This window comes from Juglans regia, chromosome 13 (genome assembly GCF_001411555.2).
Source record: "Juglans regia cultivar Chandler chromosome 13, Walnut 2.0, whole genome shotgun sequence".
NCBI lineage: Eukaryota > Viridiplantae > Streptophyta > Magnoliopsida > Fagales > Juglandaceae > Juglans > Juglans regia.
In genome coordinates, this window is record NC_049913.1 from 7,880,654 (window position 1) to 7,901,689 (window position 21,036).

The 21,036-nt window shown below is 33.3% G+C and overlaps 3 protein-coding genes across 4 annotated transcripts; all 3 read right to left on the bottom strand.

Annotated features, from left to right (window-relative positions):
- Window positions 1–940: 940 nt before the first annotated feature.
- Window positions 941–4,308, bottom strand: LOC108997362 (calnexin homolog). 2 transcript variants are annotated; one of them, XM_018973580.2, is made up of 7 exons: window positions 4,193–4,308; window positions 3,917–4,048; window positions 3,726–3,795; window positions 1,952–3,081; window positions 1,788–1,859; window positions 1,576–1,692; window positions 941–1,494 (listed from the first exon to the last, which is right to left on the bottom strand). In XM_018973580.2, exons 2-7 carry the CDS (start codon window positions 4,028–4,030, stop codon window positions 1,333–1,335), a joined length of 1,665 nt encoding a protein of 554 aa, XP_018829125.1. In that variant the 5' UTR covers window positions 4,031–4,048; window positions 4,193–4,308; the 3' UTR covers window positions 941–1,332. The 2 variants fall into 2 exon arrangements, with proteins under 2 accessions (XP_018829125.1, XP_035540107.1); XM_035684214.1 differs by having other exon boundaries at window positions 3,917–4,303.
- Window positions 4,309–8,542: 4,234 nt separating this feature from the next.
- LOC108997343 lies at window positions 8,543–9,477 on the bottom strand. Its single transcript, XM_018973557.2, has one exon. It carries the CDS (start codon window positions 9,304–9,306, stop codon window positions 8,737–8,739), a length of 570 nt encoding a protein of 189 aa, XP_018829102.1. The 5' UTR covers window positions 9,307–9,477; the 3' UTR covers window positions 8,543–8,736.
- A 5,136-nt stretch (window positions 9,478–14,613) lies between these two features.
- On the bottom strand, window positions 14,614–15,976 carry LOC118344150. Its single transcript, XM_035683987.1, has one exon. It carries the CDS (start codon window positions 15,842–15,844, stop codon window positions 14,819–14,821), a length of 1,026 nt encoding a protein of 341 aa, XP_035539880.1. The 5' UTR covers window positions 15,845–15,976; the 3' UTR covers window positions 14,614–14,818.
- Window positions 15,977–21,036: the final 5,060 nt, after the last annotated feature.

Here is a 21,036-nt window from a genome sequence, read left to right on the forward strand (position 1 = left end):
TTGATCCAAACCCCTCCTCTTTGTTATCATCTCCTTTCCCGTCTGATGGTCTTCAAGATTGACTGAACTGAATATGATACCTCTTCCTTGGTCGAATTCAAGGATTCCAATCAGCTCAAGGGCAAGAATCAATTCAACACTACAGTCCATGCAAGGCCAAATCTTCAAAGAGGGTCATCTCTTGCTACGATCTCAATCTCAAGATCGGTTAAATGGGTCAAGACTATTTTTAATGGAACGGCATGATTATATTGGTTGATTTAAAATAAATTATAAAATAATTGTAAAGAAATTGTAAGCGTATCATTATCCGAGAGAAAAAGTTAAACAAAAAATATTACAAAATTAAATTATTTAAATATAATTTTTTGTTTTGAAATTTTAAAAAAATTATATTATTTTTTATTTTATTTGAAAGTTTAGAAAATTTGTAATAACTAAATAATGATTAAATGAAAAATGAAAAAAATTAAAATTAAGTATTTTTATGTATGAGCGATGTTTGAAAATAAAATATCTAAAAATAATTGGTTACCCAAATTAGCCTTAAATGTCATATATTCTGTTTTGGGGATAATTTAATATTTGGTATTTTAAAAAAAATTAAAAGTTACTAATTTTGAGTAGATTTTGGATTCGGTTCCAAAATAATTTTGCCAGGACTATTTATTAATATGGCCATAATAAGAAAATCGATTCAATAAACGCTTCATTACCAGCTATCGGTAAGGTTTCAATACGTGCAGTATAATGCAGATTATTATTTTTATTTATTTTAGATATCCAGACTTGGTAGGGCGAAAAACAAATAGAAAGCCTCTGATGCATAAAGTACAACACAAAATGCCATTCCGCAACATCGATCACAACAGATGGACAACCAAAATGGACAAGAACGTGAATGTCAAGAAGTACCAAACACGAAAAATATGCACAAAACTGAAGTAACCAACATCAAGCCAGTAAAAGTGTGGCTAGTTCTTAGCATAATAAGCATTTTGATAGCTCAAACAGGAGTAAATACCAACCACATGCTTAAGATTTCGCTTCCAAATAGGTGGGATGTTGGGATGGGGGGATTATTAACGCAACCAAATGTCAACAATTGACTTCGTGTTTTTTTTTTTTTCTCCAGAAAAAAGGCAAATTAATCAACAGAAACAACAATCAAAACGACTAGAGTTTAACCAATCTATAACGAAGTGCTCTAACACAACAATAAAAAGAGAATTCAGGAAATTTCACTTGAGGAGAATCCAGTCACTCAGTTCCCATGTCCTCAAAATTGTGGATGTAAACAACAAAAGGCAACTCTCATGTGCCGAGCCGAGTTCACTGGTCCCGTCTGGTACCAGGCCTCCTGCGCGGAGGAGCAGCAGCAGCATCATTCTCATTCTCATTCTCAACCTCTTCCTCACGTTCCTTCTCCCCAATGCTTTCTTGATTGGTGGAAGTCCCTGCAGATGCATCTGTGCTTGTTTCACTGACATTGACCTGCAAGTTAAAGGGAAACATATAGCCATATAAATTCCCATTCAGAGAGATGCAAGTATGATGTAATGCATAATATCCTACCGCTGGCTTTTTGCCGCCAAAAAGGAGTCTGAAGAAGACTGTCAAAATAACCAACACAATTGAAACAATAATACCGATGGTTATATTGGGTTGCTTTTCTCCCTTCTCAATTAGATCCTGCCAGAAAAAAAGCATACAATCCCTGTTAGAGAACCTCCCAAGACAAGCTATTAGATGACAATCTATAAACGGCGACAACTTCCTTAACTTACAATGATCTTAGGTTTGTATGCATCCAATAAAGGAATGTCCCCTATCTTGTAAAGAAAGTCAAAAACCTTCTTCTGCAAGTAATGATCCGAGAAATTTGTCAAGTCATGAAATTCAATAAATCATCAAAATGCAAAGTAAACAATAGAGGAGAATAGGAAAATACCTGGAAGTCAGATAGGCCATCCGAAAGACTGGCAGCTGCTTCTTCAGCCTTTTGTTTCTCTTTCTCATCTTCAAACTTTGGTTTCCATGCTGTTAGCCTGTATGATTCTGCAGACTTCTCATCACCCGTAATGAGAATATTGTCAAACAAAATGCCATCCTGCATTGTCCAGATCTCAATACCAATGGCAGCAATGGGCTCAAAATCAGGTTTCTCGAGCTCAAAGTAATCTGGGTTTGGGATTTCTTGAGGTTTCCAAATGCCCTTATAATTAGGGTTGTCAATTAGAGGAGCATGCCACTTCCCTTTATAAGCGGGATTCCTCTTCATTGGCCTCTTCCACACGCCACACCCAGGTGCAACCTCACACTTTGGGTTATCAGTTTTTGGTGCCTCCCATTCACCATCTTCCTCGTCATCCCAATCTTCTGGCTTTGCAGCCTCAGGATCGTCGATCTCCTCCGGCTCATCATCCAGCCATCCTTCAGGTTTCACAGCCTCCTCATCTTCAATTTCCATGGGTGCATCCTCATCCCAATCATCTGGCTTCACTGCTTCTGGATCTGGAATTTTGGCCCGCTCATCCCAGTCCTCCGGTTTCTTATCATCTGGATCAGGAATTGTCTTGGCCGGAATTAGTGGCGGCTCAAAATCATCACCAGAGAGGAAATTTCCCTTCTTCTTCTCCTCCCCATCTATTAAAATACTAACTTCATTATCCGGTCTCAATATAGCACTGTAGACATGGGACAGTTTGTCTGAGGGCACAGAAGGGGGGTACTTTAGATGGTGCTCGACATAATCACCACTCTTGGGGTTCTTGTGCTTAAGGATGAAGTGCACCTTGTTTGTTGAGCCACATTTGTCAGGTCCAAACATTATGGAGTATGAAGAGGAGCTATCGAATTCCTTGGGTTGCCATCCTGCCTCTTGGGGTCGAAGGTACTTCAAGTATGCACCACCACATTCTAGCCCATCCTGAAGCCGGACCTCAAACTGTAGGACGATGGTTCCATCTTTGAGACTCAAAGCCTGATCTAGCTCTTTTACTATTGCATACTTCCTTGCCTTTTCACTAACCAGAAGGCCGTAATCATCATGTCCTTCACTTTTTGAATGTTTCCAGACACCTAAATCCAAAAGAGTATATTCATTAAAAAAAAAAAATTGCAAATGAGATAATAAATAAAACCACAACCATCAAGATGGATGCACAACAGATATTTTTATTTTGGGTGGAGGGTGGGGTCCTCGTTATGTTTCTGAGAATGGCTATGAATAATAACATCAGATGAGTATACATTTACAGGTTGCACCATCAATAAAACCACGACAACCATCAAGAGGTGCAGAAGAAGTTATTGGGGGTTCCTACAAGGGCGCATAATCTACTCAACAAAAAAGGAAAATCAGCAGGCAAACTGATGCTCTAGCGAACAATATCTATAACTGAAAGTTCGACAGCCACACTATAGCCAGGGAACTCAAAAGCAGAAACCCATAACAAAAGCACAAAATTTTAAATATTCAGGAAAACAGGAAAATAATTTTTTTTATTAGTTACAACACACTGCAGAATGCAAGGATTCGACAAGAAAACAAAACGAAAAGCAATGGTAGACTAACGATCGAAGTATTTTACTTTGTGGTGGTGGCAATACCCAAAAAATAATTCCTTAATTAATGGATCCTAACTATGAAAAAAGAAGAAAATTTTAAAAGGAAAGAAGGATCTTATTAGATAAAGACAAGCGGTAAAAGGTGGGGCGGGCACCTTTATAGTCATCCTTCTGAGAAACAACCCACCGGCCCTCGAACGATTCGTCAAATGGCTCGTAATAGATCTGTTGAATACCAAACACTCCACTATTATTCATTCAAAGACAAGGTAAAGAGAAGAAGAGATCTCATAACTGTTCTAGAGTAGGGGAGGGTAATTTAATAATAAAAAAAAAAGAAGGTTACCACATCGGAAGCAGAAGCGCAGATCTGAAAGGCGAAGGAAGCAATCAGCAACACCGCTATGCACTGCTCAACAGCTGGTAGCTGAGGGATTCTCCACCTCAATTCCATCATCATAAAACCCTAAACCTAATCCTAAACCCAAAAATCAAGAAGCCTCAACTTAATTAAAGTAAGAAAAAAGGAAAGGAAAGAAAAAGAAAAAGAAAAAGGAAGATGGAAGATGGAAAAATTCAGAAGGGATGCGTAGATATATAGAAGGTGTTAGTTAATACTGGCCTGCGTTGATTCTTCTGCGTTTTCGAGACGGGGATGACTTTGACTCGATCGCCTTGCCTGACCCTTCAATTTAAGTGCCCACTCCAGTTTGGCAAATTCACTCCGGTACGGGACATTTTAGATTTCGTTTGGTTATTTAACTCTTTTCAATTCATTTCAATTTATTATTATAATTTTTTTAAATTTTAATATAAAATATAATAAATAATTTAATTTTTTCAAATCTTAAAAAAATAATAATATTAAAAAATAATATTCTAATAATATTTTATCATTTCAACTCAACTCATTTCAATATCTAATAGACATCATCTGCCTTTAACACAGAAACTCGTCGTTTTGTTTCTCATATATGCCATGTTTTTTGTTCTGTTTTTTGCACGGTTGCCGAGTGATGATATCATACTTTTAATAATTCGATTTCAACTTACTAGATTTTTTTTAGATTTTTGAAATTTTTAAAAATTTTCTTTAATCATAAAAAATTAAAGATTAATACCATTAATTTATTCAAAAATACATCTTCTATATATAAAAAGCGTGAATCCAAAATGAAATAGTATTTTTTTGTCTTACTTTTTCTGATAATTTTATCCTTCATGATTTGTCTGATTTTGTCACTGCTTCAAGTTTTGAAAAAATTTATTTATCATTTTAATTCTTGTAATCTTATCATCATTTTATGATATAGTATTAGATGATAGATTCACAAATAAGATATAATAAATAATCTCTATTTTTTATCAAGTAACTCTATTTGAACATATTTATTATATGTTCAAATAAAATATATTAATTTTATAAATTGATTTGAAAGAGACTTCATTTTTTTTTTTAAGATATGAACATACCCACATCTTATTCAACTGGTAGGTATTATGGGAGAGGGTAAGGCTACTATGCCGCCCAGATTTTTTTTTTACTTTTTTTAATTATTTTAAAAAATAAAAAAAATATTAATATATTTAAAATTACTTTCTTAATTATTAAATAAAAAAAAAATTGACCCAACTAGAGCGGTCAAACGTGGACGGCATAAAAGCTTTTCCCTATGAAAAAAAGTTATTCGACAGATACGGATATGATCTACTTGCTCGGCCATAAGCCCATACCCAATGTGCAATCAAGTGATAGGGAGTTTCAGCTGCATCTGGCCCAACTCTTAGCATGAATGAATATTTGTTTTAAATATAAAATCCATCCTTACGTAACCAATAACCTATAACAAGCTAAACTCAAAGCCATTGATGAAGTAAATTAAAATGGGCTGGTAACTTTCAATTAGTAAAACCCATAAGTTTATTTTTTCAACCAAAACCATATACTAAAAAAGAAAAATCTACATCAAGTTTCAATATAAAAATGGTCAAACAACGAGTTGCAACCTAATATAACAGATCCAACAGCAATTTTCATGTCAGGAATGAAATTCCTTCAAACCCCATAATTCATATTTGCCTAAAAACCACAAATAGGCAGAAGAACTAATGAGATTACGATAGCAAAAAAAAAACCATGAATACTAAAAGTATATAGAAGGTTAAACAAAAATAGTGATTGCATGTACTAACTCTTGATAAGCAGAGATTATGAAAATAGAGGCGAAGAGAACTCTCCCAAGAAACGAAGTGAAAGCCATCGGAGAAAGAGAGAGAGGAAATCTAGGTAAAGGCCTGAAGTCTTCACTGTCTCTCATGTAGCCACCGCATCCTGTCCGGAAAGGGACTCAAAGAAAAAACTATAAGCATTAATTAGAATAATTTTTATCATATTCTTTGTTCAATATGTGCGTCGATTTCTTATTTGAGAGATGGACGTACATAAATTGGAGAGAAGTGAGAAAGAAATGGGGGACTATGTGCAGAAATTGGAGAGAAACAGAGACAAGAGGGAGATAAAGAGGGAGGCTTGAGAATACAAGGGAAAGGGGAGATATGGGAGTTGGAGTCTAGACCGTATTTTTTTTAATAAAATATTCATTTGATCTATCTATAGTGCTAATTCAAATACGACCGGTGGGAGGAGATTACTGTAGCTCAAAGTCATAATATTATGCATTTGTCTAATCCATAGATCAATTATGCAAATACTGGCATTTGGATAATCCAATGACAGTGCTCTTACATCACATATTTTCACCTAATTAATATGTGATTTGACATTTTTATCATTTTATCTTAATTCTTAAATGAAAAAAAATATAATTGTAAGCGATTCTAAGCACTAATACGCACATCCATTCAATATGATTGGTCAGAAAATAGATTTTATTGAAAATAATGCTAATTTGAATTTAGAATATGAAGGTAACAATATTAGTATGCAGATTGATACGCAAATTTACTTATACATAACAAAACTCTTCTTAAATATGTGTGTGTTTAAATATATATAATGATAAAAATGACAAATCACATATTGATCAAGTGAATATATGTAGTGTAAGGTTTCCTTTTATCATTTCTCTGTCTCTCTACATACACACACATATATATATATATATATAATTTTAATGATATGATGTTTAATCTCAAGTGGCCAAGCTGCAACGATTTATAACTTCTTAATTGTAATTTTAAAACGTTAATCATCAAAATTGTGTAAACGTTTAACAGTTCTTCTGTATACAACCGCCGGTGCGGAATCGGCGCGAAACCGGCTGCCACGTCAGCTAATATTTTAATATTAAAAAAAAAAAGCGGGAAACAAATGAAATATGCAGAGGGAAATTGAAATGGGTCTGTATTCTCGTTGTGGCTGTCGTTCCTTGAGCAAAACCAGAGAGTTATTGTGGTGCGGTTGCGAAAATGGGCCGCCCTTGATCTCCGGCGTCGTCTGTTGCTGCTGACGGTGGCGTCGGTGCCCAATTGTGGCAAGGAACGGCTCTCGATTTGGACGCCGATACTCTACCTCCAAGGCCTCAAAACAGAGCATTGGTGATGGTTTTCGCTCTCGACGGACATTGGTGATGGTGTCATTTCTGTGTTGAACGGCTGAGGAATATGGGTCAATGGGCGGGGTTGGCGGCTAGTGGTGGCGTTGACGTGTGAGTAGGGCTGATTCCCGTTTGATGACACGGAGAGGCTAGGCCGAGGGGTCAACTAGGAGCGGCTGGTTGCTTCTGTCGTGTGTCCTGCATGTTTTTCCATCATGTGTCCTGCATGTTTTGGAGGTGGAAGGTGGTTCGCAGAGGAGCAGACGTGCGGCCGCTTGCTCTTAAGTTTGGGGTGATGTTGCTCTGTTTCGGTGTAGAAAAACAGAGGAGGAGGAGGAGGCTTGCATGCGGCGGTTCGTGCGCTGGAAGACTGTCTGTAGGAGGCGTGAGGTGGTGGTCCTCCGCTTGGATGCTGGTGGCAAAGATACGGCTTGACAGCAGCGTGCGGTTGCAAAAATGGGCCGTTGGTTGTCATCGTGTGCATGGTGCAGTAATGCCGTGGGTTTGAGTCCGTTACGGATGCCTGGTGCAGGCGGTGGAGAGGGACTAGAAGCAGGGATGCCCGCAAGGGTTGGAGTGACGCCGCGAAGCTACTGGGTGCTACAGAACCGTGGGTTGTGAGCCTTGTTTGCCGTGAGAAGGGCTTTCGTGGGTTGGCCGTGCGGTGGTGGATTTTCTGAGGTGAGCATCACTTAGTGATGATGAGGGTTGTTTGTGGTTTCTGAGTTGTTTACGGCGAGATGAGTCCCGAGAGAGAGAGGTTAAATAGCGTTTCAAGTGAGCTCGAGAGAGAAATCGACTGAAGAAGAGAGAAAGAGAGAGAACAAATGACAAAGTGAAAAGAAATAAATTTTTTATGCAACCGGTTACGCGGGGTTCCCCCAGCCGGTTGCAAGTAGACTTTTTCAACGTCTAAATATAATTATTACAAGTTTTAGGAATTCAACTGTTAATCTAGTCTAGAATGTTTATAAATTTGCTTCCTACTTAAATCAATACATTAATGTACTCCCCATTTAGCAAAAATATAGTTCGTGCCAAGTGTGTAATTACTAATTACACCTCGTAGTCAACTTCATGGGTCGAACATCGACCATACAAGGCCCAAAACTCCGAATCTCTGTACAAAAAACAAAAACAAAAAATCCCGAAAGTTATATATATATATATATATATATATATATATATATATATATAAAGGACTGCAGTAGTTATAAAAAGATTATATAAAAATAATCCTATAATTGATATGGTTTCATGTTATTTATTAAATTTATTTTATAATAAAAATAATTTTATAAATTATATAAAGCTATATCATTTTATAAAATTATTTTCGTGTAGATTAAAATATTTCTCTTAAAATAGAGAGAGAAAAAAAAAAAGCAATGGGCCGGATCGAAGTTATATATATAACAGGAACCAGTGAAGTGCAGGTCTTTTTTTTATTTCCATTTCTTTTTGGGTCAGATAATTCCTTATTTAATCTGCCAGACAAACAGGTAGCTAGGTAGACATCAATGGATGAGCAAAATAAGCTCCCAACAAAACATTATATAAATTAATATTAATACATATGCAGCTCGTATAAGCATGCATGCAGTATTGATTAAAGACCTCTCTCCATCATCGCTTGGAGCCTCTTGAATGATGCCAGCTTTTGCAATCGCATCTGTTTATGGAACCTCTTGATGAACAAGTCTGCAACATCATCAATCTCATCTTCCAGGCTGAAATTCTCCCCTTCCTCTTTGGAATTCCTCACCATATCAATGATGGAGTACCCACCCTCGTCATCCTGATCAGAGTCGAGATCATCCTTTCCATCAAATAACGAGCGCCTTGGATCTGAATACTTATCATCGTTGCCACCATCTTCTTCCACCCTCTCCACCAGATGGGTGTGACTCGACTCGCTTGCCATGGCATTGTACAGAACTATGGCCTTGCTCTGCTCATCTGCATCGTATTGGCTTTCCTCTTCATGCTGTCCAAGAAGTCTATGGATCTTGTGGGAAACAGAACCCAGTAAAAGCTTCTTGTTCTTCAATAAGGAGAACATTAGGAAGCGAGCTTTGGCTGCGCTGGTTTTGTTCTTGATGGCCATTGACTTGGCTTTAGCGATAGAACTCAACACAGAGATAATCTGTTTGAGAAAGAGAGAAGCCTTGTTCTTCATTTTTAATATTATTTAAGAATTTCAAAGGAAAAAAAAAAAGAAAAACCCAGGAAATGTAAAGGAAAACTACGAGAGATCTAGAAGAAAAGCGTTTGAACAAAATGGAAGAAATTTTCGAAATCTCAAGCTGAAGATTTTAAGGGCCGCTAGAGAGGGTTGCAAGAGCAGCTTTAGCATGAAGGAATGCCGAAGGCTTTGATGGGGTTTAAATAGCATGCAAAAAGCTGCCTTGCGGCTTTCTGTCATGGGGTGCCTGCACTTACGTTGAGTATTAAAAGTCGAGAAACGAGAGTGCTTCAAACTGCTCAAAAATCCACGTGCTATAATCCTATTGGATAAAACCTGCCCCGCAGACTTTCTCTAAAGGAAGCACAAGGGTTAATTTGGGTACGTCAAATTATTAGATGGTAATAACAATATCCGGGTAGTGGCCAAATTGAATAATGGCATACAGTGCATGGCCAGTGGGCAAGATCTGTTTTTCTCTAGTTTTTAAACCAAAAGTAATTAAAAAAAGAAAAAGGAGCTCAAAAGACTTTAGACGGTGAAAGTTCAAGGGCATTTAATTAAAAGTGGTGGAAAAAAGCATGCAAATGATTCTTTGCCTTATTAAATACGTGGTTTTGTACTGTAGTGAGTTTTAAGGTAACTTTAGTTATTTCCATTAGATATTTTGGACGGTGAAAAAATTATATTTACTATTTTGTGTAAATTTTTACGTTTTTTTTAAATAGATTAATTTAAAAGAAATATTCATTTTTTAAATAGTAAGTTCTATTTTTTTTTTAAAATATATAAAATTTACACACTCTAAAATTATATCTAATATTACTCTTTGAAGATTACTTCATGAACTGTTTGTTTCGAAATGCCATCAACATTAAAAATTAATAATCTGTTCAATGAACTATAAGTACAAATTGATACTTTGAATCCTCAATTAAGATTCGACGGTCAAGATTGTATCATATGTTCACTTATTTTTCATCCAGATTCGTATATGATCAGTTAAGATAATTTTAGATTAGTTGAATAAAATATTATTTTTTTAATATTATTATTATTTTAAAATTTTTAAAAAATTAAATTATTCATTATATTTTATGTAAAAATTTATAAAAATTATAATAATGAGATGTGATGAATTAAGTTGAATTTCCAATTCAAACCGAAACTTAATAGCTGCAATAGCCAATGGGACAAACGTGTCGCGTGTAAGCTATTTGATGATAGTGGCCGCAAGTGGGGCTGCAATATATTGTGTTCATTCTTTTTAGTTTACAGTATATATAGTTAATTTAATTATATGAGTGATGAAGGTGTTATAGTAGGGTCGATATTGATTTCGTTCCCAGCTAGATAGATGTAGATCATATTAGAGGATCAGGGATCGAGGAACAAGATTGAAAGAATATAATATTAGGAAGGAAGGAAAAAAAAAAAAAAACAAGAACAAATGGCACGTGCATGCTTCTGGTTATTATAATGCAGCTAGCCATGCACGAAACCTTCGAAGATGGTTCTTAAAGTGCATGCCCCAAACTGAAAAGGACTAACTTGCCGCCAAGGTACGTGCTCCCCAGTTTTGACAAGAACGAAAATGGGGGCAAGGGGAAGAACCTGATCAAAGCTTATCACAACGTTCAGTCACCTGTTGGCTGCACTTCGGCCCTTTCAAGCAAGACCCGACAAAGAAATTAGGAATATTTAGGCACATCTTTTCTTTCTTTTCTCGAGGAAAAATCCGAAATATACAGACTTTTCAGTTGTCGTCCACAAAAGCAATACAGCTTGTGCGTCTTGCTTTACTTCACCCTTTTTCTTTCTTTATTTTAGCGTCTTGCTTTTGTTCACTTCTAAATAACATATATTATATATTATATTAAGTTATAAGAAATCTTTTATTATAAAATAAATATGATTTATCGTATTAAACTACGTCAATTTATAAACTTATTTTTATTAAATCTCTTTTTCTAAGTTTAACAATCTTTTTAATTAATTATTCAATTTTTTTTTTTTATACAAGTTAATAGATTAATAGGGTGTAAAGCTTTTTACCAAGTGAACTAATATACCTTCATTTATCTTATATAGGTTGTGTGATCAGGCCCACCCCAACCCATGCGAGGCCCTCAAATTTAACAATTCAATTTTTAATTTCGAGATAATCTTTTTTTATTAGTATAAGAAACCCATTTCATTAATGAACAAGCATAGCATCTTGTCTGGTACAGAATTTACAACAATATGATCAACAACCAAATGTTAAAGAAATTTGAGCAGATGAAAAAGTAAATACGACTTTGAGACGTGTAGAACACTATCTTTAAAATGATAATTATCCCCACTCAAAAGAGTTTGTTATTGAATTACAAGTAATTCACCTTCAAGATATAACAAAATTACCAGCTATAGATAGCAATTCTAAAATTTTTTTTTCCAAAATTTATCTACAAAATTATGTAAATGACAAGAAAACTGGGAGAATGAAATTTTTAAATTTGTGAATCTCATCTTCTATTTATAGAAAATCAAGTGATACATTGTGAAATCTTACAACTCATAACTTGTGATTTTTCAAGTAGAAATTACTAATTTGAAGGACATAATGTTTCACTTAGACCAAAGGGCATACCTAATCCAATGGATAGGCACCGCCATTGGGGAAGGGAGGGCACTGACTCGAGTCCTCTAATGATAAATTTTTTGTGAATTAATTTTAAAGCATTGCACCCCTTCAAGTGTCTATTCAGCCCACGGATAGGACCTTGTGCACCAATTAGCCCCTTCGGCCTCTAAGCCTATCATGTGCTTGTTGAAATTAAATCATCAAAAGTGTAGTCAAGGAGTTTTGAACCCACCCCCTTTCCTTTAATTCACGAAATTAAATAAAAACCTACAGTCATAAATAAATCTATACATTTAATATCACAATCTATAATAAATATAACAACAAATGCATAGCAGCTTTTGCCAATAAATGTGACACTTTGTTTCCTTCCCTTTTTATAGGCTTGAGCACGAGGAAACAAGCATGCCATGAATTTCTTGGATATATAAGATGGCCAATAGAACTGAAATCCTCATTTTCTTTTTTGCAGGGCGTTAATCACATGTTTTGCATCACCTTCTAACATATTAGATACAAAAAAGAAAAAAAAATGAATTACATGCAAAATAAAAAATTTTATTTATAAATAACACATATAATAAAGTACTTACATAGTATAATTTGATTTTGAAAAAAAAATTAAAATTTAAATCTTACAAATCAAATTTTATAATTTTAGTGATATAGATGACTTGTTCTACGTATCAACTTAAAAATAGAATAACTCCCTACAAAATAAAATACGTTAGTGGCAAAAAGGTGGTCAATTAACATTCCAAATGTGACAAATATACGAATTAGATGAAGAGTAATTAATGCTAAACACAATCATGAAATGTATAAGCGTCGCTTAGATATATTATTAAAAAATTAATTTTTTTTTATGTAAATTTTATATTTATTTATTTTTTTAAAAAAAATTATATAACGTTTATACAGTACACAATTGTAAATATTATTTCTATGAGATGAAAGGCACGAGAAACATATGCTCTTTTGTGTTTACCATCTTTTTGTGAATTCACTATTTTACCTACTGACTTTTGATCATAAATTCACTATAATTTTTACTCGGTTTATTTAACCCCTCTTATTTGTTCTTTCTTTCTTTCATTATCGTTTTCTACTTGTATTAATTAATACCTTTTTTTTTAATTTTGGTTTTCCCGTGTCTAATATTTGTTTTTTAAGATACACTATCGCCCATACATTCATATATTGTTAGACATCATGTTTAGGAAATTTTGCATATTAAAATTTAGAAATCTAAAAAAATAAATATTTAATATAATAATAAAATTAACTATAAAAAGTTAAAAACATCTTGTTTTAATTCGGGCATAACATTCGCAAAATTTTTCGTGATTTTATTTATAAACATCACTCAAACATAAAATATTTCTCTTTTTCAAATTTTAAAAATTTCATTTAATCACTACCTAATAATTACTCAAATATAAAAATCAATACAATTTTTATAAATTTCAAAATACAAATTATATTAAAAAATTATATTCAATAAAATTTTAACTTTATCTATTCATTTTCACAAACTCCACTATAATACTTAATTTAAAAAATATTTTTATATTACTTTTTTTTTTCTTATTTCTCAAAACTCAATAAAATATTTTCACTCAAACTATTTTACTACTATTCACAAAATTTTGAAATGTTTTAAACATCCAAAACGTATAAAAAAAGAAAAAACATGAAATGAATTTTAAAATAACTTGTAACTAGGAAGGAGGAACTTCCAAGCATCACAAAGCAGATGGAAGAAACTGAAATAAACCACACCTGAATCTGTCTAACAAATCACACGCCATTAATTTTGAGTCCATCCAAAGACTTCTGTTCTGGTACTTTAACATTGGTAGAGGTCCTAATGCTCCGTATGTTTTTATTATTTTATTATTTTTCTATTTATTTTTGGGTGGGTGGTTGGGATGTGGTTTGAGCATTGAATGGTCTTTAGTCTAGCTAGATAATTAATTTAGAGGATCCAATAATTTCAAAGGGGGCTGAGTCCTTAGAGCTGTCCTGCATCATTCACTCTCATGCAAGTCCGTTGTGGGGTACGAATTATAATATAATTTTTATTTTAAGATTTAAAAAAATTAAATTATTTATTATATTTTATATAAAATTTTTTAAAAATTTTAAATATTAGATAAGATGAAATAATTTGTATAACGCGTTACACTTCTGGTCTGTTTTTTATATTCGACACGTAGGCTACGTTTCTAACATTGGTCGAGAATGACTTGGGAAGTTTCTTTTGAATTTTCAACAAACCTAATTTGGAATAGTGAAAGAAGAGAACAAAACAGGAACGTCCAAGTTTTCAACAATCCCCAACTTTCGGACTGGGGATTCTTGATCATACTTGCATCCTTGAATTCCTGCCTGGAAAAGCCTCTTCAGAGTTTTGACCTGGCTTTTACTTCCATGCCTTTTCTGTCTGGACACAAATCGATGAACAAATTTTATATTTCTTCCTTCAAAACCCTTTGTACATTGACAGAGAACACAATTTCCGATCACCAACATCATTTCTTGTTTTTTTTTTTTTGTCTTTTGGACTATGCAACAAAAAGGGTCGATCATAGTGCCGGATTTGGGAACACATTTTTGTTCCGGAGACTGGAAAGCGTATGGCTTGCTTAACATTCTGAGGAAACCCAATGAGAAGCAGAGAAACAACAAGAGAAACTAATCATTCATTGCAACTCCTGTCCCTAAAATTTTGACGCAAATAGACAAAAACAGACTACCTATAACAGAAGGGATTACACTGACATCAATTTAGTACCATTACGAACTGGGTACATCTACATCGTAGCATCAAAACAGACCAGCTATAACTAGAACCGTCATCGAAATTGCACAGCTAAATCACATGCCCGTGTGTGTTTTAATCTCAGAACCTATCTTGGATGCATCGCCTTCAATTGTCCCCAATTGTCCAACCCCAGAGTACCCCCACAAGCCAGGTGTAAGTGTGTAACCATAACCCATGATCCGCTCCGGGTTGTTCCAATATGTCCCCGGAGTTTGCATCGAGAGCAGAGGATTATACCGCGCTGGTTGCTCCCAGGCAGGGGGTAAGTGCGGCAGCATGGGTGGCGGCGTCAGAATGTAGGGTCCTGGCATCCAGTGGTACTTCTCGGGAGACGGGATGGTCATTCTGGGCGAAGCAGAGCGAACATCATCCAGTGAAGGATAGCATATATCCCGGGACTGCTGATTTTCGACTTCCAGGGTTGGGTATTGAACTTCTTTCGCATCCGAGAAATGGATTCCAGATGAGGAGTCCACTTCTGGGCTCTCAATTTCGACCCTCTTCTGTTTCGTTTTGCAGTTCTTCTTCACCTTGCAAGAAAAATTCAGCACACCATTAGGCTTGCCGTCACTTGTTCGAACCTGATATTTCATAAACCTCACAGTTCCGTTGAGCTCATCGTTAATCAAGTCCTTGAATATCGGAACCTGCACTTCGCCGATGGTTTTCTTTCCCATAACGATACCTTCACAGCGAAGAGCGAACTTCAGAAAAAGATTCTGCTTGCAGTCATCATCAAGAACCGTGATTTCTTTAAGATCAAAGTGCATCTCGTGATTCCACTCAGGATTCCTATCCCCCACTCTGTCCACCGGCGTTTCTTGACGCTGACGATGTTTTCGCTCTAGCTTCTTCGGTTCATCATTGACAAACGATTTTTTACGCTGCAGATTTTGTTTCTTCTTGGCTTCATCATTGACCAGTGTTTTTTGACGCTGCAGATATTGTTGCTCTGGCTTTTTTTTGGATTCATCACAGACAAGGGAGACGACGGCGTAACAAGATAGCTTTCGGAAGAAATTGAAGCATTTGAGATCACTAGCCGATATAACCTTCAACTCTATTGAGCCAAAATCCATGATATCTAGGGTCTCTATTGATTCAATATTCTCTCAGTCCGACTAATTTTCACCGGGCGAGAAAGACGATGGAAAGCCTCCTTTTGGATTGGGCATGGCAAACAACGATGAAGATACTAAAAAGAAACGAGGTAACCTGTAACCTGCTTTAGAATCAATAGAGTACGGCACACGTCAAGTTGTTTGGCAAAATTGAGATAGGTTTAATAAAATTTTATTATACTGTAAATTTTATTTTAAAATTTAAAAAATTTATTATATTTTATACTTAAATTTTAAAAAATTATAATAATTATATGAGATAATAAAAAAATAATGATACATAGACAATATTTTTTATATAATCAAATTTTAAAATAAGAATATTTATACAAAGTGATATTATTTTTAGAAATTATTTTATAAAATTATTTAAAATATAATTGTAAATAAAAAATTATAAAAGTGTGGTATATCTCATTTTCCTAAAATCAAACACGAACCATCGACTACCTCATTACCTACTTGGAGACTACATAAACGACAAAGCATTTGGAATCTTTCGTCAAAGTAATAGGAGATAATGTTCTGTTTTCACACTGGTCTCTGAAAACGCCCAAACCGTACGAAGCCTCTTTTTTTCCCATTTCATTAATTTTCTACTTTATTTGCAGCAGAACCATATCAATCACTGGGAATATTGGTGGGTCTATGGAGGAGATGCAGAGACAACGTTGTTAATAAGGAGATAGTGCTTGACTTTGCTCTCTCATTGTTGGGTTGTGTTTACTCTGATGGACCAGTTTACTCAATATGGGTGGTTTCTAGACGTTTTTTACGGACTCTCTGATAAAGTAAAAGGAGGATTTTGCACATAATTCTAACACGTGAAGCATGAACCAATGGTATTTAAAGTGATGGAACAGCCATTCAGCTAAATGAACAGTTGCAGTGCATCCATCCATTGATCAATTTCAACCTGCATTTTGTGTGTGTACACCTCAATTCTCAACCCAGGAGGCATTAATTCCAATATAGTAATATGAGCTTGAAGCAAAGTTATCACCTTCCAAGTAAGAAGTTATGAACTATACAGCAGTTCCAACCAGTTGGCCCAGAGAAATGCCAGTTAAGTGAACAATGAATGGGGAATTTTTTTAAGGAAATAGATAATTTTGCATATAAAACCTAAATTTAGAGATGAATATAAATACTAAGAGAAAAATCAAACTCTATTCCTCCCATTTTCATTCGTTAATCCATTCTTTTTTTTGAATCAGATAGCCATATTTCTATCTTTAACAAGTCGGAAATTTAAAATACAAAAGAAAAATAAAGATAAATATGAAAAGAGTAATGTTACATGTAATCGTGGGGTGCACAAGTGTCGTACAGTGACTTTAAAAAAGAGTAAAGTTTACTATTAATTTTTTTTTTTTATATAGATCCCATATTTATTCATTTTTTTTAAAAATTATTATACGATATTTACACACTCGCGATCACAATTATTATTTTTCTAAAGGAATATACTTAAAATAATTTTCAGAAGTCAGACCAGAAGTACTCCTGATTTTGGTTGTCATATATGAATCGACACTTGCTTCAATGGGAAAATGGAAATGAACCGTAACTTATTGTACTTTCTGCCTATTCATGAAACAAATCAACACATCTCTCGTAAGTCGTAACACAAAAGCTTATAAAGCTGCCAATCCAACAAGCGGAGAATACATCAACAATTGATCCCCACTTCTACATGCTTCACTGTTACTTATTTCAGACTCAGAGAGATCGAAAAAAGCTACCAACTTGAATTAACAATTCGGAAAATGGAACACAAAAAGTTCGGTATTTTATAATCAGTGATATGATTAGAACCCCTTTCCAAATCCTCTAATTTATCCAAAAAATGGCTCAAAGATAAACAATAATCAGTGAACGAGAGACAACAACACAGATTTCGGCCTCCTTTGATTATTAGGTAGTTTAGATGAAATAAAATGAAATATTTTATTAAAAGTTAAATAAAATATTATTATAATATAATTTTTATTTTAAAAATTAAAATAATAAAAATAATTAAATTATTTATTATAATTTAAATAAAAATTTAAAAAATTTATAATAAATATATAAGACGGTATGAAAGTAAAATTGAAAAAATAAAAAAAAGCAAACCAAAGAGAATCCAGTTTTTTTTTTTTTTTTTTTAAGCAAGATTATATTGAAGTAGAAACAACGTTACAAAGTAGTCTAGATAATTGGAAATTAACAAAATACATTATTGTTGGAAGGATCTTTCCACAGTGAAATTTGAGAAATGACGACGGAATTTGGATATTACGGAAGAGATGACTTAGACACCGAAAATGGTGGACTGAGATAGGACACCTGGCACGTAATCTGGCAACTTTAGATCTGTACGTATGGATGCTTCAGAAAAGATCACTCCATTGTCGCCCTTTTACGAATTTATTCATTCTTATGAACCAAATATCTCTCGTAAATTAAAAAGGTAGAGGGAGAAAGGATGTTTGTATAAAAAATCCTAATGCCCCATTCCTATTCTCCTTTTAAAAAATTAAGGATTTTGGATCTAATTTTTATTGGAGGGGAAGGAGGCATCGGCTTCCTCCTCATCCTCATTCTCATTCTTTCATCCACCTTTTCGAGAGATACAAATGGTACAAGCAGATTCATAGATTGAAAATTATTCGAAGGGAAGTGGTGGTTTTGCAAAAATAACTGGGCGTGGTTCTTAGGTGCCGCCCACACCCCTTTCGATAGCTCTTTTTGACACACTCACCATATCATCGGATTCGCCACCACCAGACATTTATCTATAGAATATCAGCAATAGTGAAGCTAGACCAATCACGTCGCAAAAGAAAATAATGTACTAGTAGGACCCTAAATGCATTATTTTAATTTATGATGTCATGTTTTATATGTGTATATCTCAGAATGTATCCAGTCATAAATGTAAGTTTCTTTAATAAATGAATAATGACAATTTCTCTTAAAAAAATAAAAAAAAGAGGCAAAGGAATCAGCGGCAGCATGAAATTTTGCATCAAACGGACTCAAATATGAAACAAGCTGCATCAAGAGAAAATAATGAAACTTGCCTGTTTCCATTCCTTATTGACCATTAATTGGATGGACATAACATTTGAGTGGGCCGGGGCTTTTAGGTTCAAATTGAACCGAAATGCCCTCCTCTCTATGGGTCCAAAAGTCCTACGAAAATTTATCGATAAATCCAATTAGACTAGTCCATTGAAGGCTTGTAATTTTTTTATATATTTAAATTGAGAAATGATAATTGCGTGAGTGTGTAAATACTATACAATTAATTTGAAAAGAATGAATAAATATAAGATCTATATAAAAAAATTAATTTTTTAATTGTGAATCCTATTCTTTTTTAAAATGACTGTACGACTCTTACGCACTCTACAATTATATGTAGTATTACTTAATTAAATTTTATAAATCAAATTATATCATATTAAATGTATTTGATATAGATTGTGCATTTTACGCACCGACTTGTAAATAAAAATCTCTAATTTTAATTATTCAGTATAATAATATATTATAATTCATTATATAAAAATGAATACAGTAACTGAACTTGATATTTATTCAATGGATAAAAGTTACTAATGTCATAAATAAAAAACGGAAGAGTAATGCCTTAAACTAATATAATAAGTAAATGCATCAAGAAAAATAATGTCGAGCTCTAATTAAACGTACAAAAGAAAATACATTTTACAAAATTTACAAGCACCCGATTTTAATTATATTTTATTTTGAAGTGCATAAAATTTCATGTGTTTTATGACCAATAAATCCCTGCTCAGGGGATAAAAAGAAAAAGAAGAAGAAAAATGTAATAGTGGAAAGAAGAAAAGTACAAGGTGTCATCGTCGTAACCAAAGGTTCTCGATTGGGATTTGCACACGCGTCGCTGTCATGGAATTGCTTTTGAGCCTTTGGCTCTCTTTTTGTACGCAGCTGACTCTCTCTCTTCCTTTCCCGTACATATCACCAATTAAAATATTTATTTTTACGTACATTAAATATTCTTTCTATACTTTTTTTTGATAAATTAAAATATTCCATACTTAATTAAAGTTATATAAATATTAGCGTCATATATATATATATATATATATATATATATTTATAAATATTCATTTTCCAGCGATGATATACGGACAATTTATTTTTATAACTCTCTACATCTATGTTTAAATAACGAGTGTTTTATAAAATAATATAAAAAATAATATTATTTTTATAAATTAAATTCATTTAAAACATATTTATTTAAAGAAATATTCTATTTAGTATTTCTTACACTGCACACTCATATGTAATTTATTATTTTTTTCTTTTACTTAAACACATTCATATTGATATATAAGTATGTGTATTTAAATAAAAAAAAAATTAAAAAATCATATATTGTTGTATTGTAGGATGATAAATAATATTTCTCTTATTTAAAATTTATGTCAAAAACAAATCTCATATATGTATAGTAAAAAAAAAAATTATTTATAAGTTGGTATACATAATATATTTAATAAAATATTTATATTATATAATTTAATTTAAAAGATAAAATTTAAAATATAAATTAAATATTATTATTTAAAAGATGTTGATGATGTGTTTTATGTATATATTTGAGAATAAAATAATTCACATAATTTTGAGACAATAAGTTTTAAAATAAGAATACTGCTACGAGTTTCGAATTTGAAATCTAAAAAATATTTTAAATAGTATAATTTTTTTATGTATTTTTTTAATCATTATAAATATTTTAAAAAAAATAAAAAATTCATAATATCATTAAAAATTATTTTTTTAATCATTCAATTAAAAAAAAAATTATATCCGAGACATTTTTTGGGTCGCGAGCATTTCTCTTAAAATAAATAACTATATATATATATATATAATCTTACGTCGGTCGTTTTAAGTTCTCGCAACGAGGAAAATTGATGAAAAAGCTGGCATCAAATAACAACTTTTTTAACAGATCAAAATTCAGTCGGAAGCACCGCTTAAGATAAAAAAAAAAAAGGAGACCATCTAAACGCTGAAGGGTAGCCTAATCTGCCGTTTTAACGAGCATTGTCAAAGGGATGAGGAGAGAGATATCTCCGGCGAGAAAAATTTTAAACAGAAGC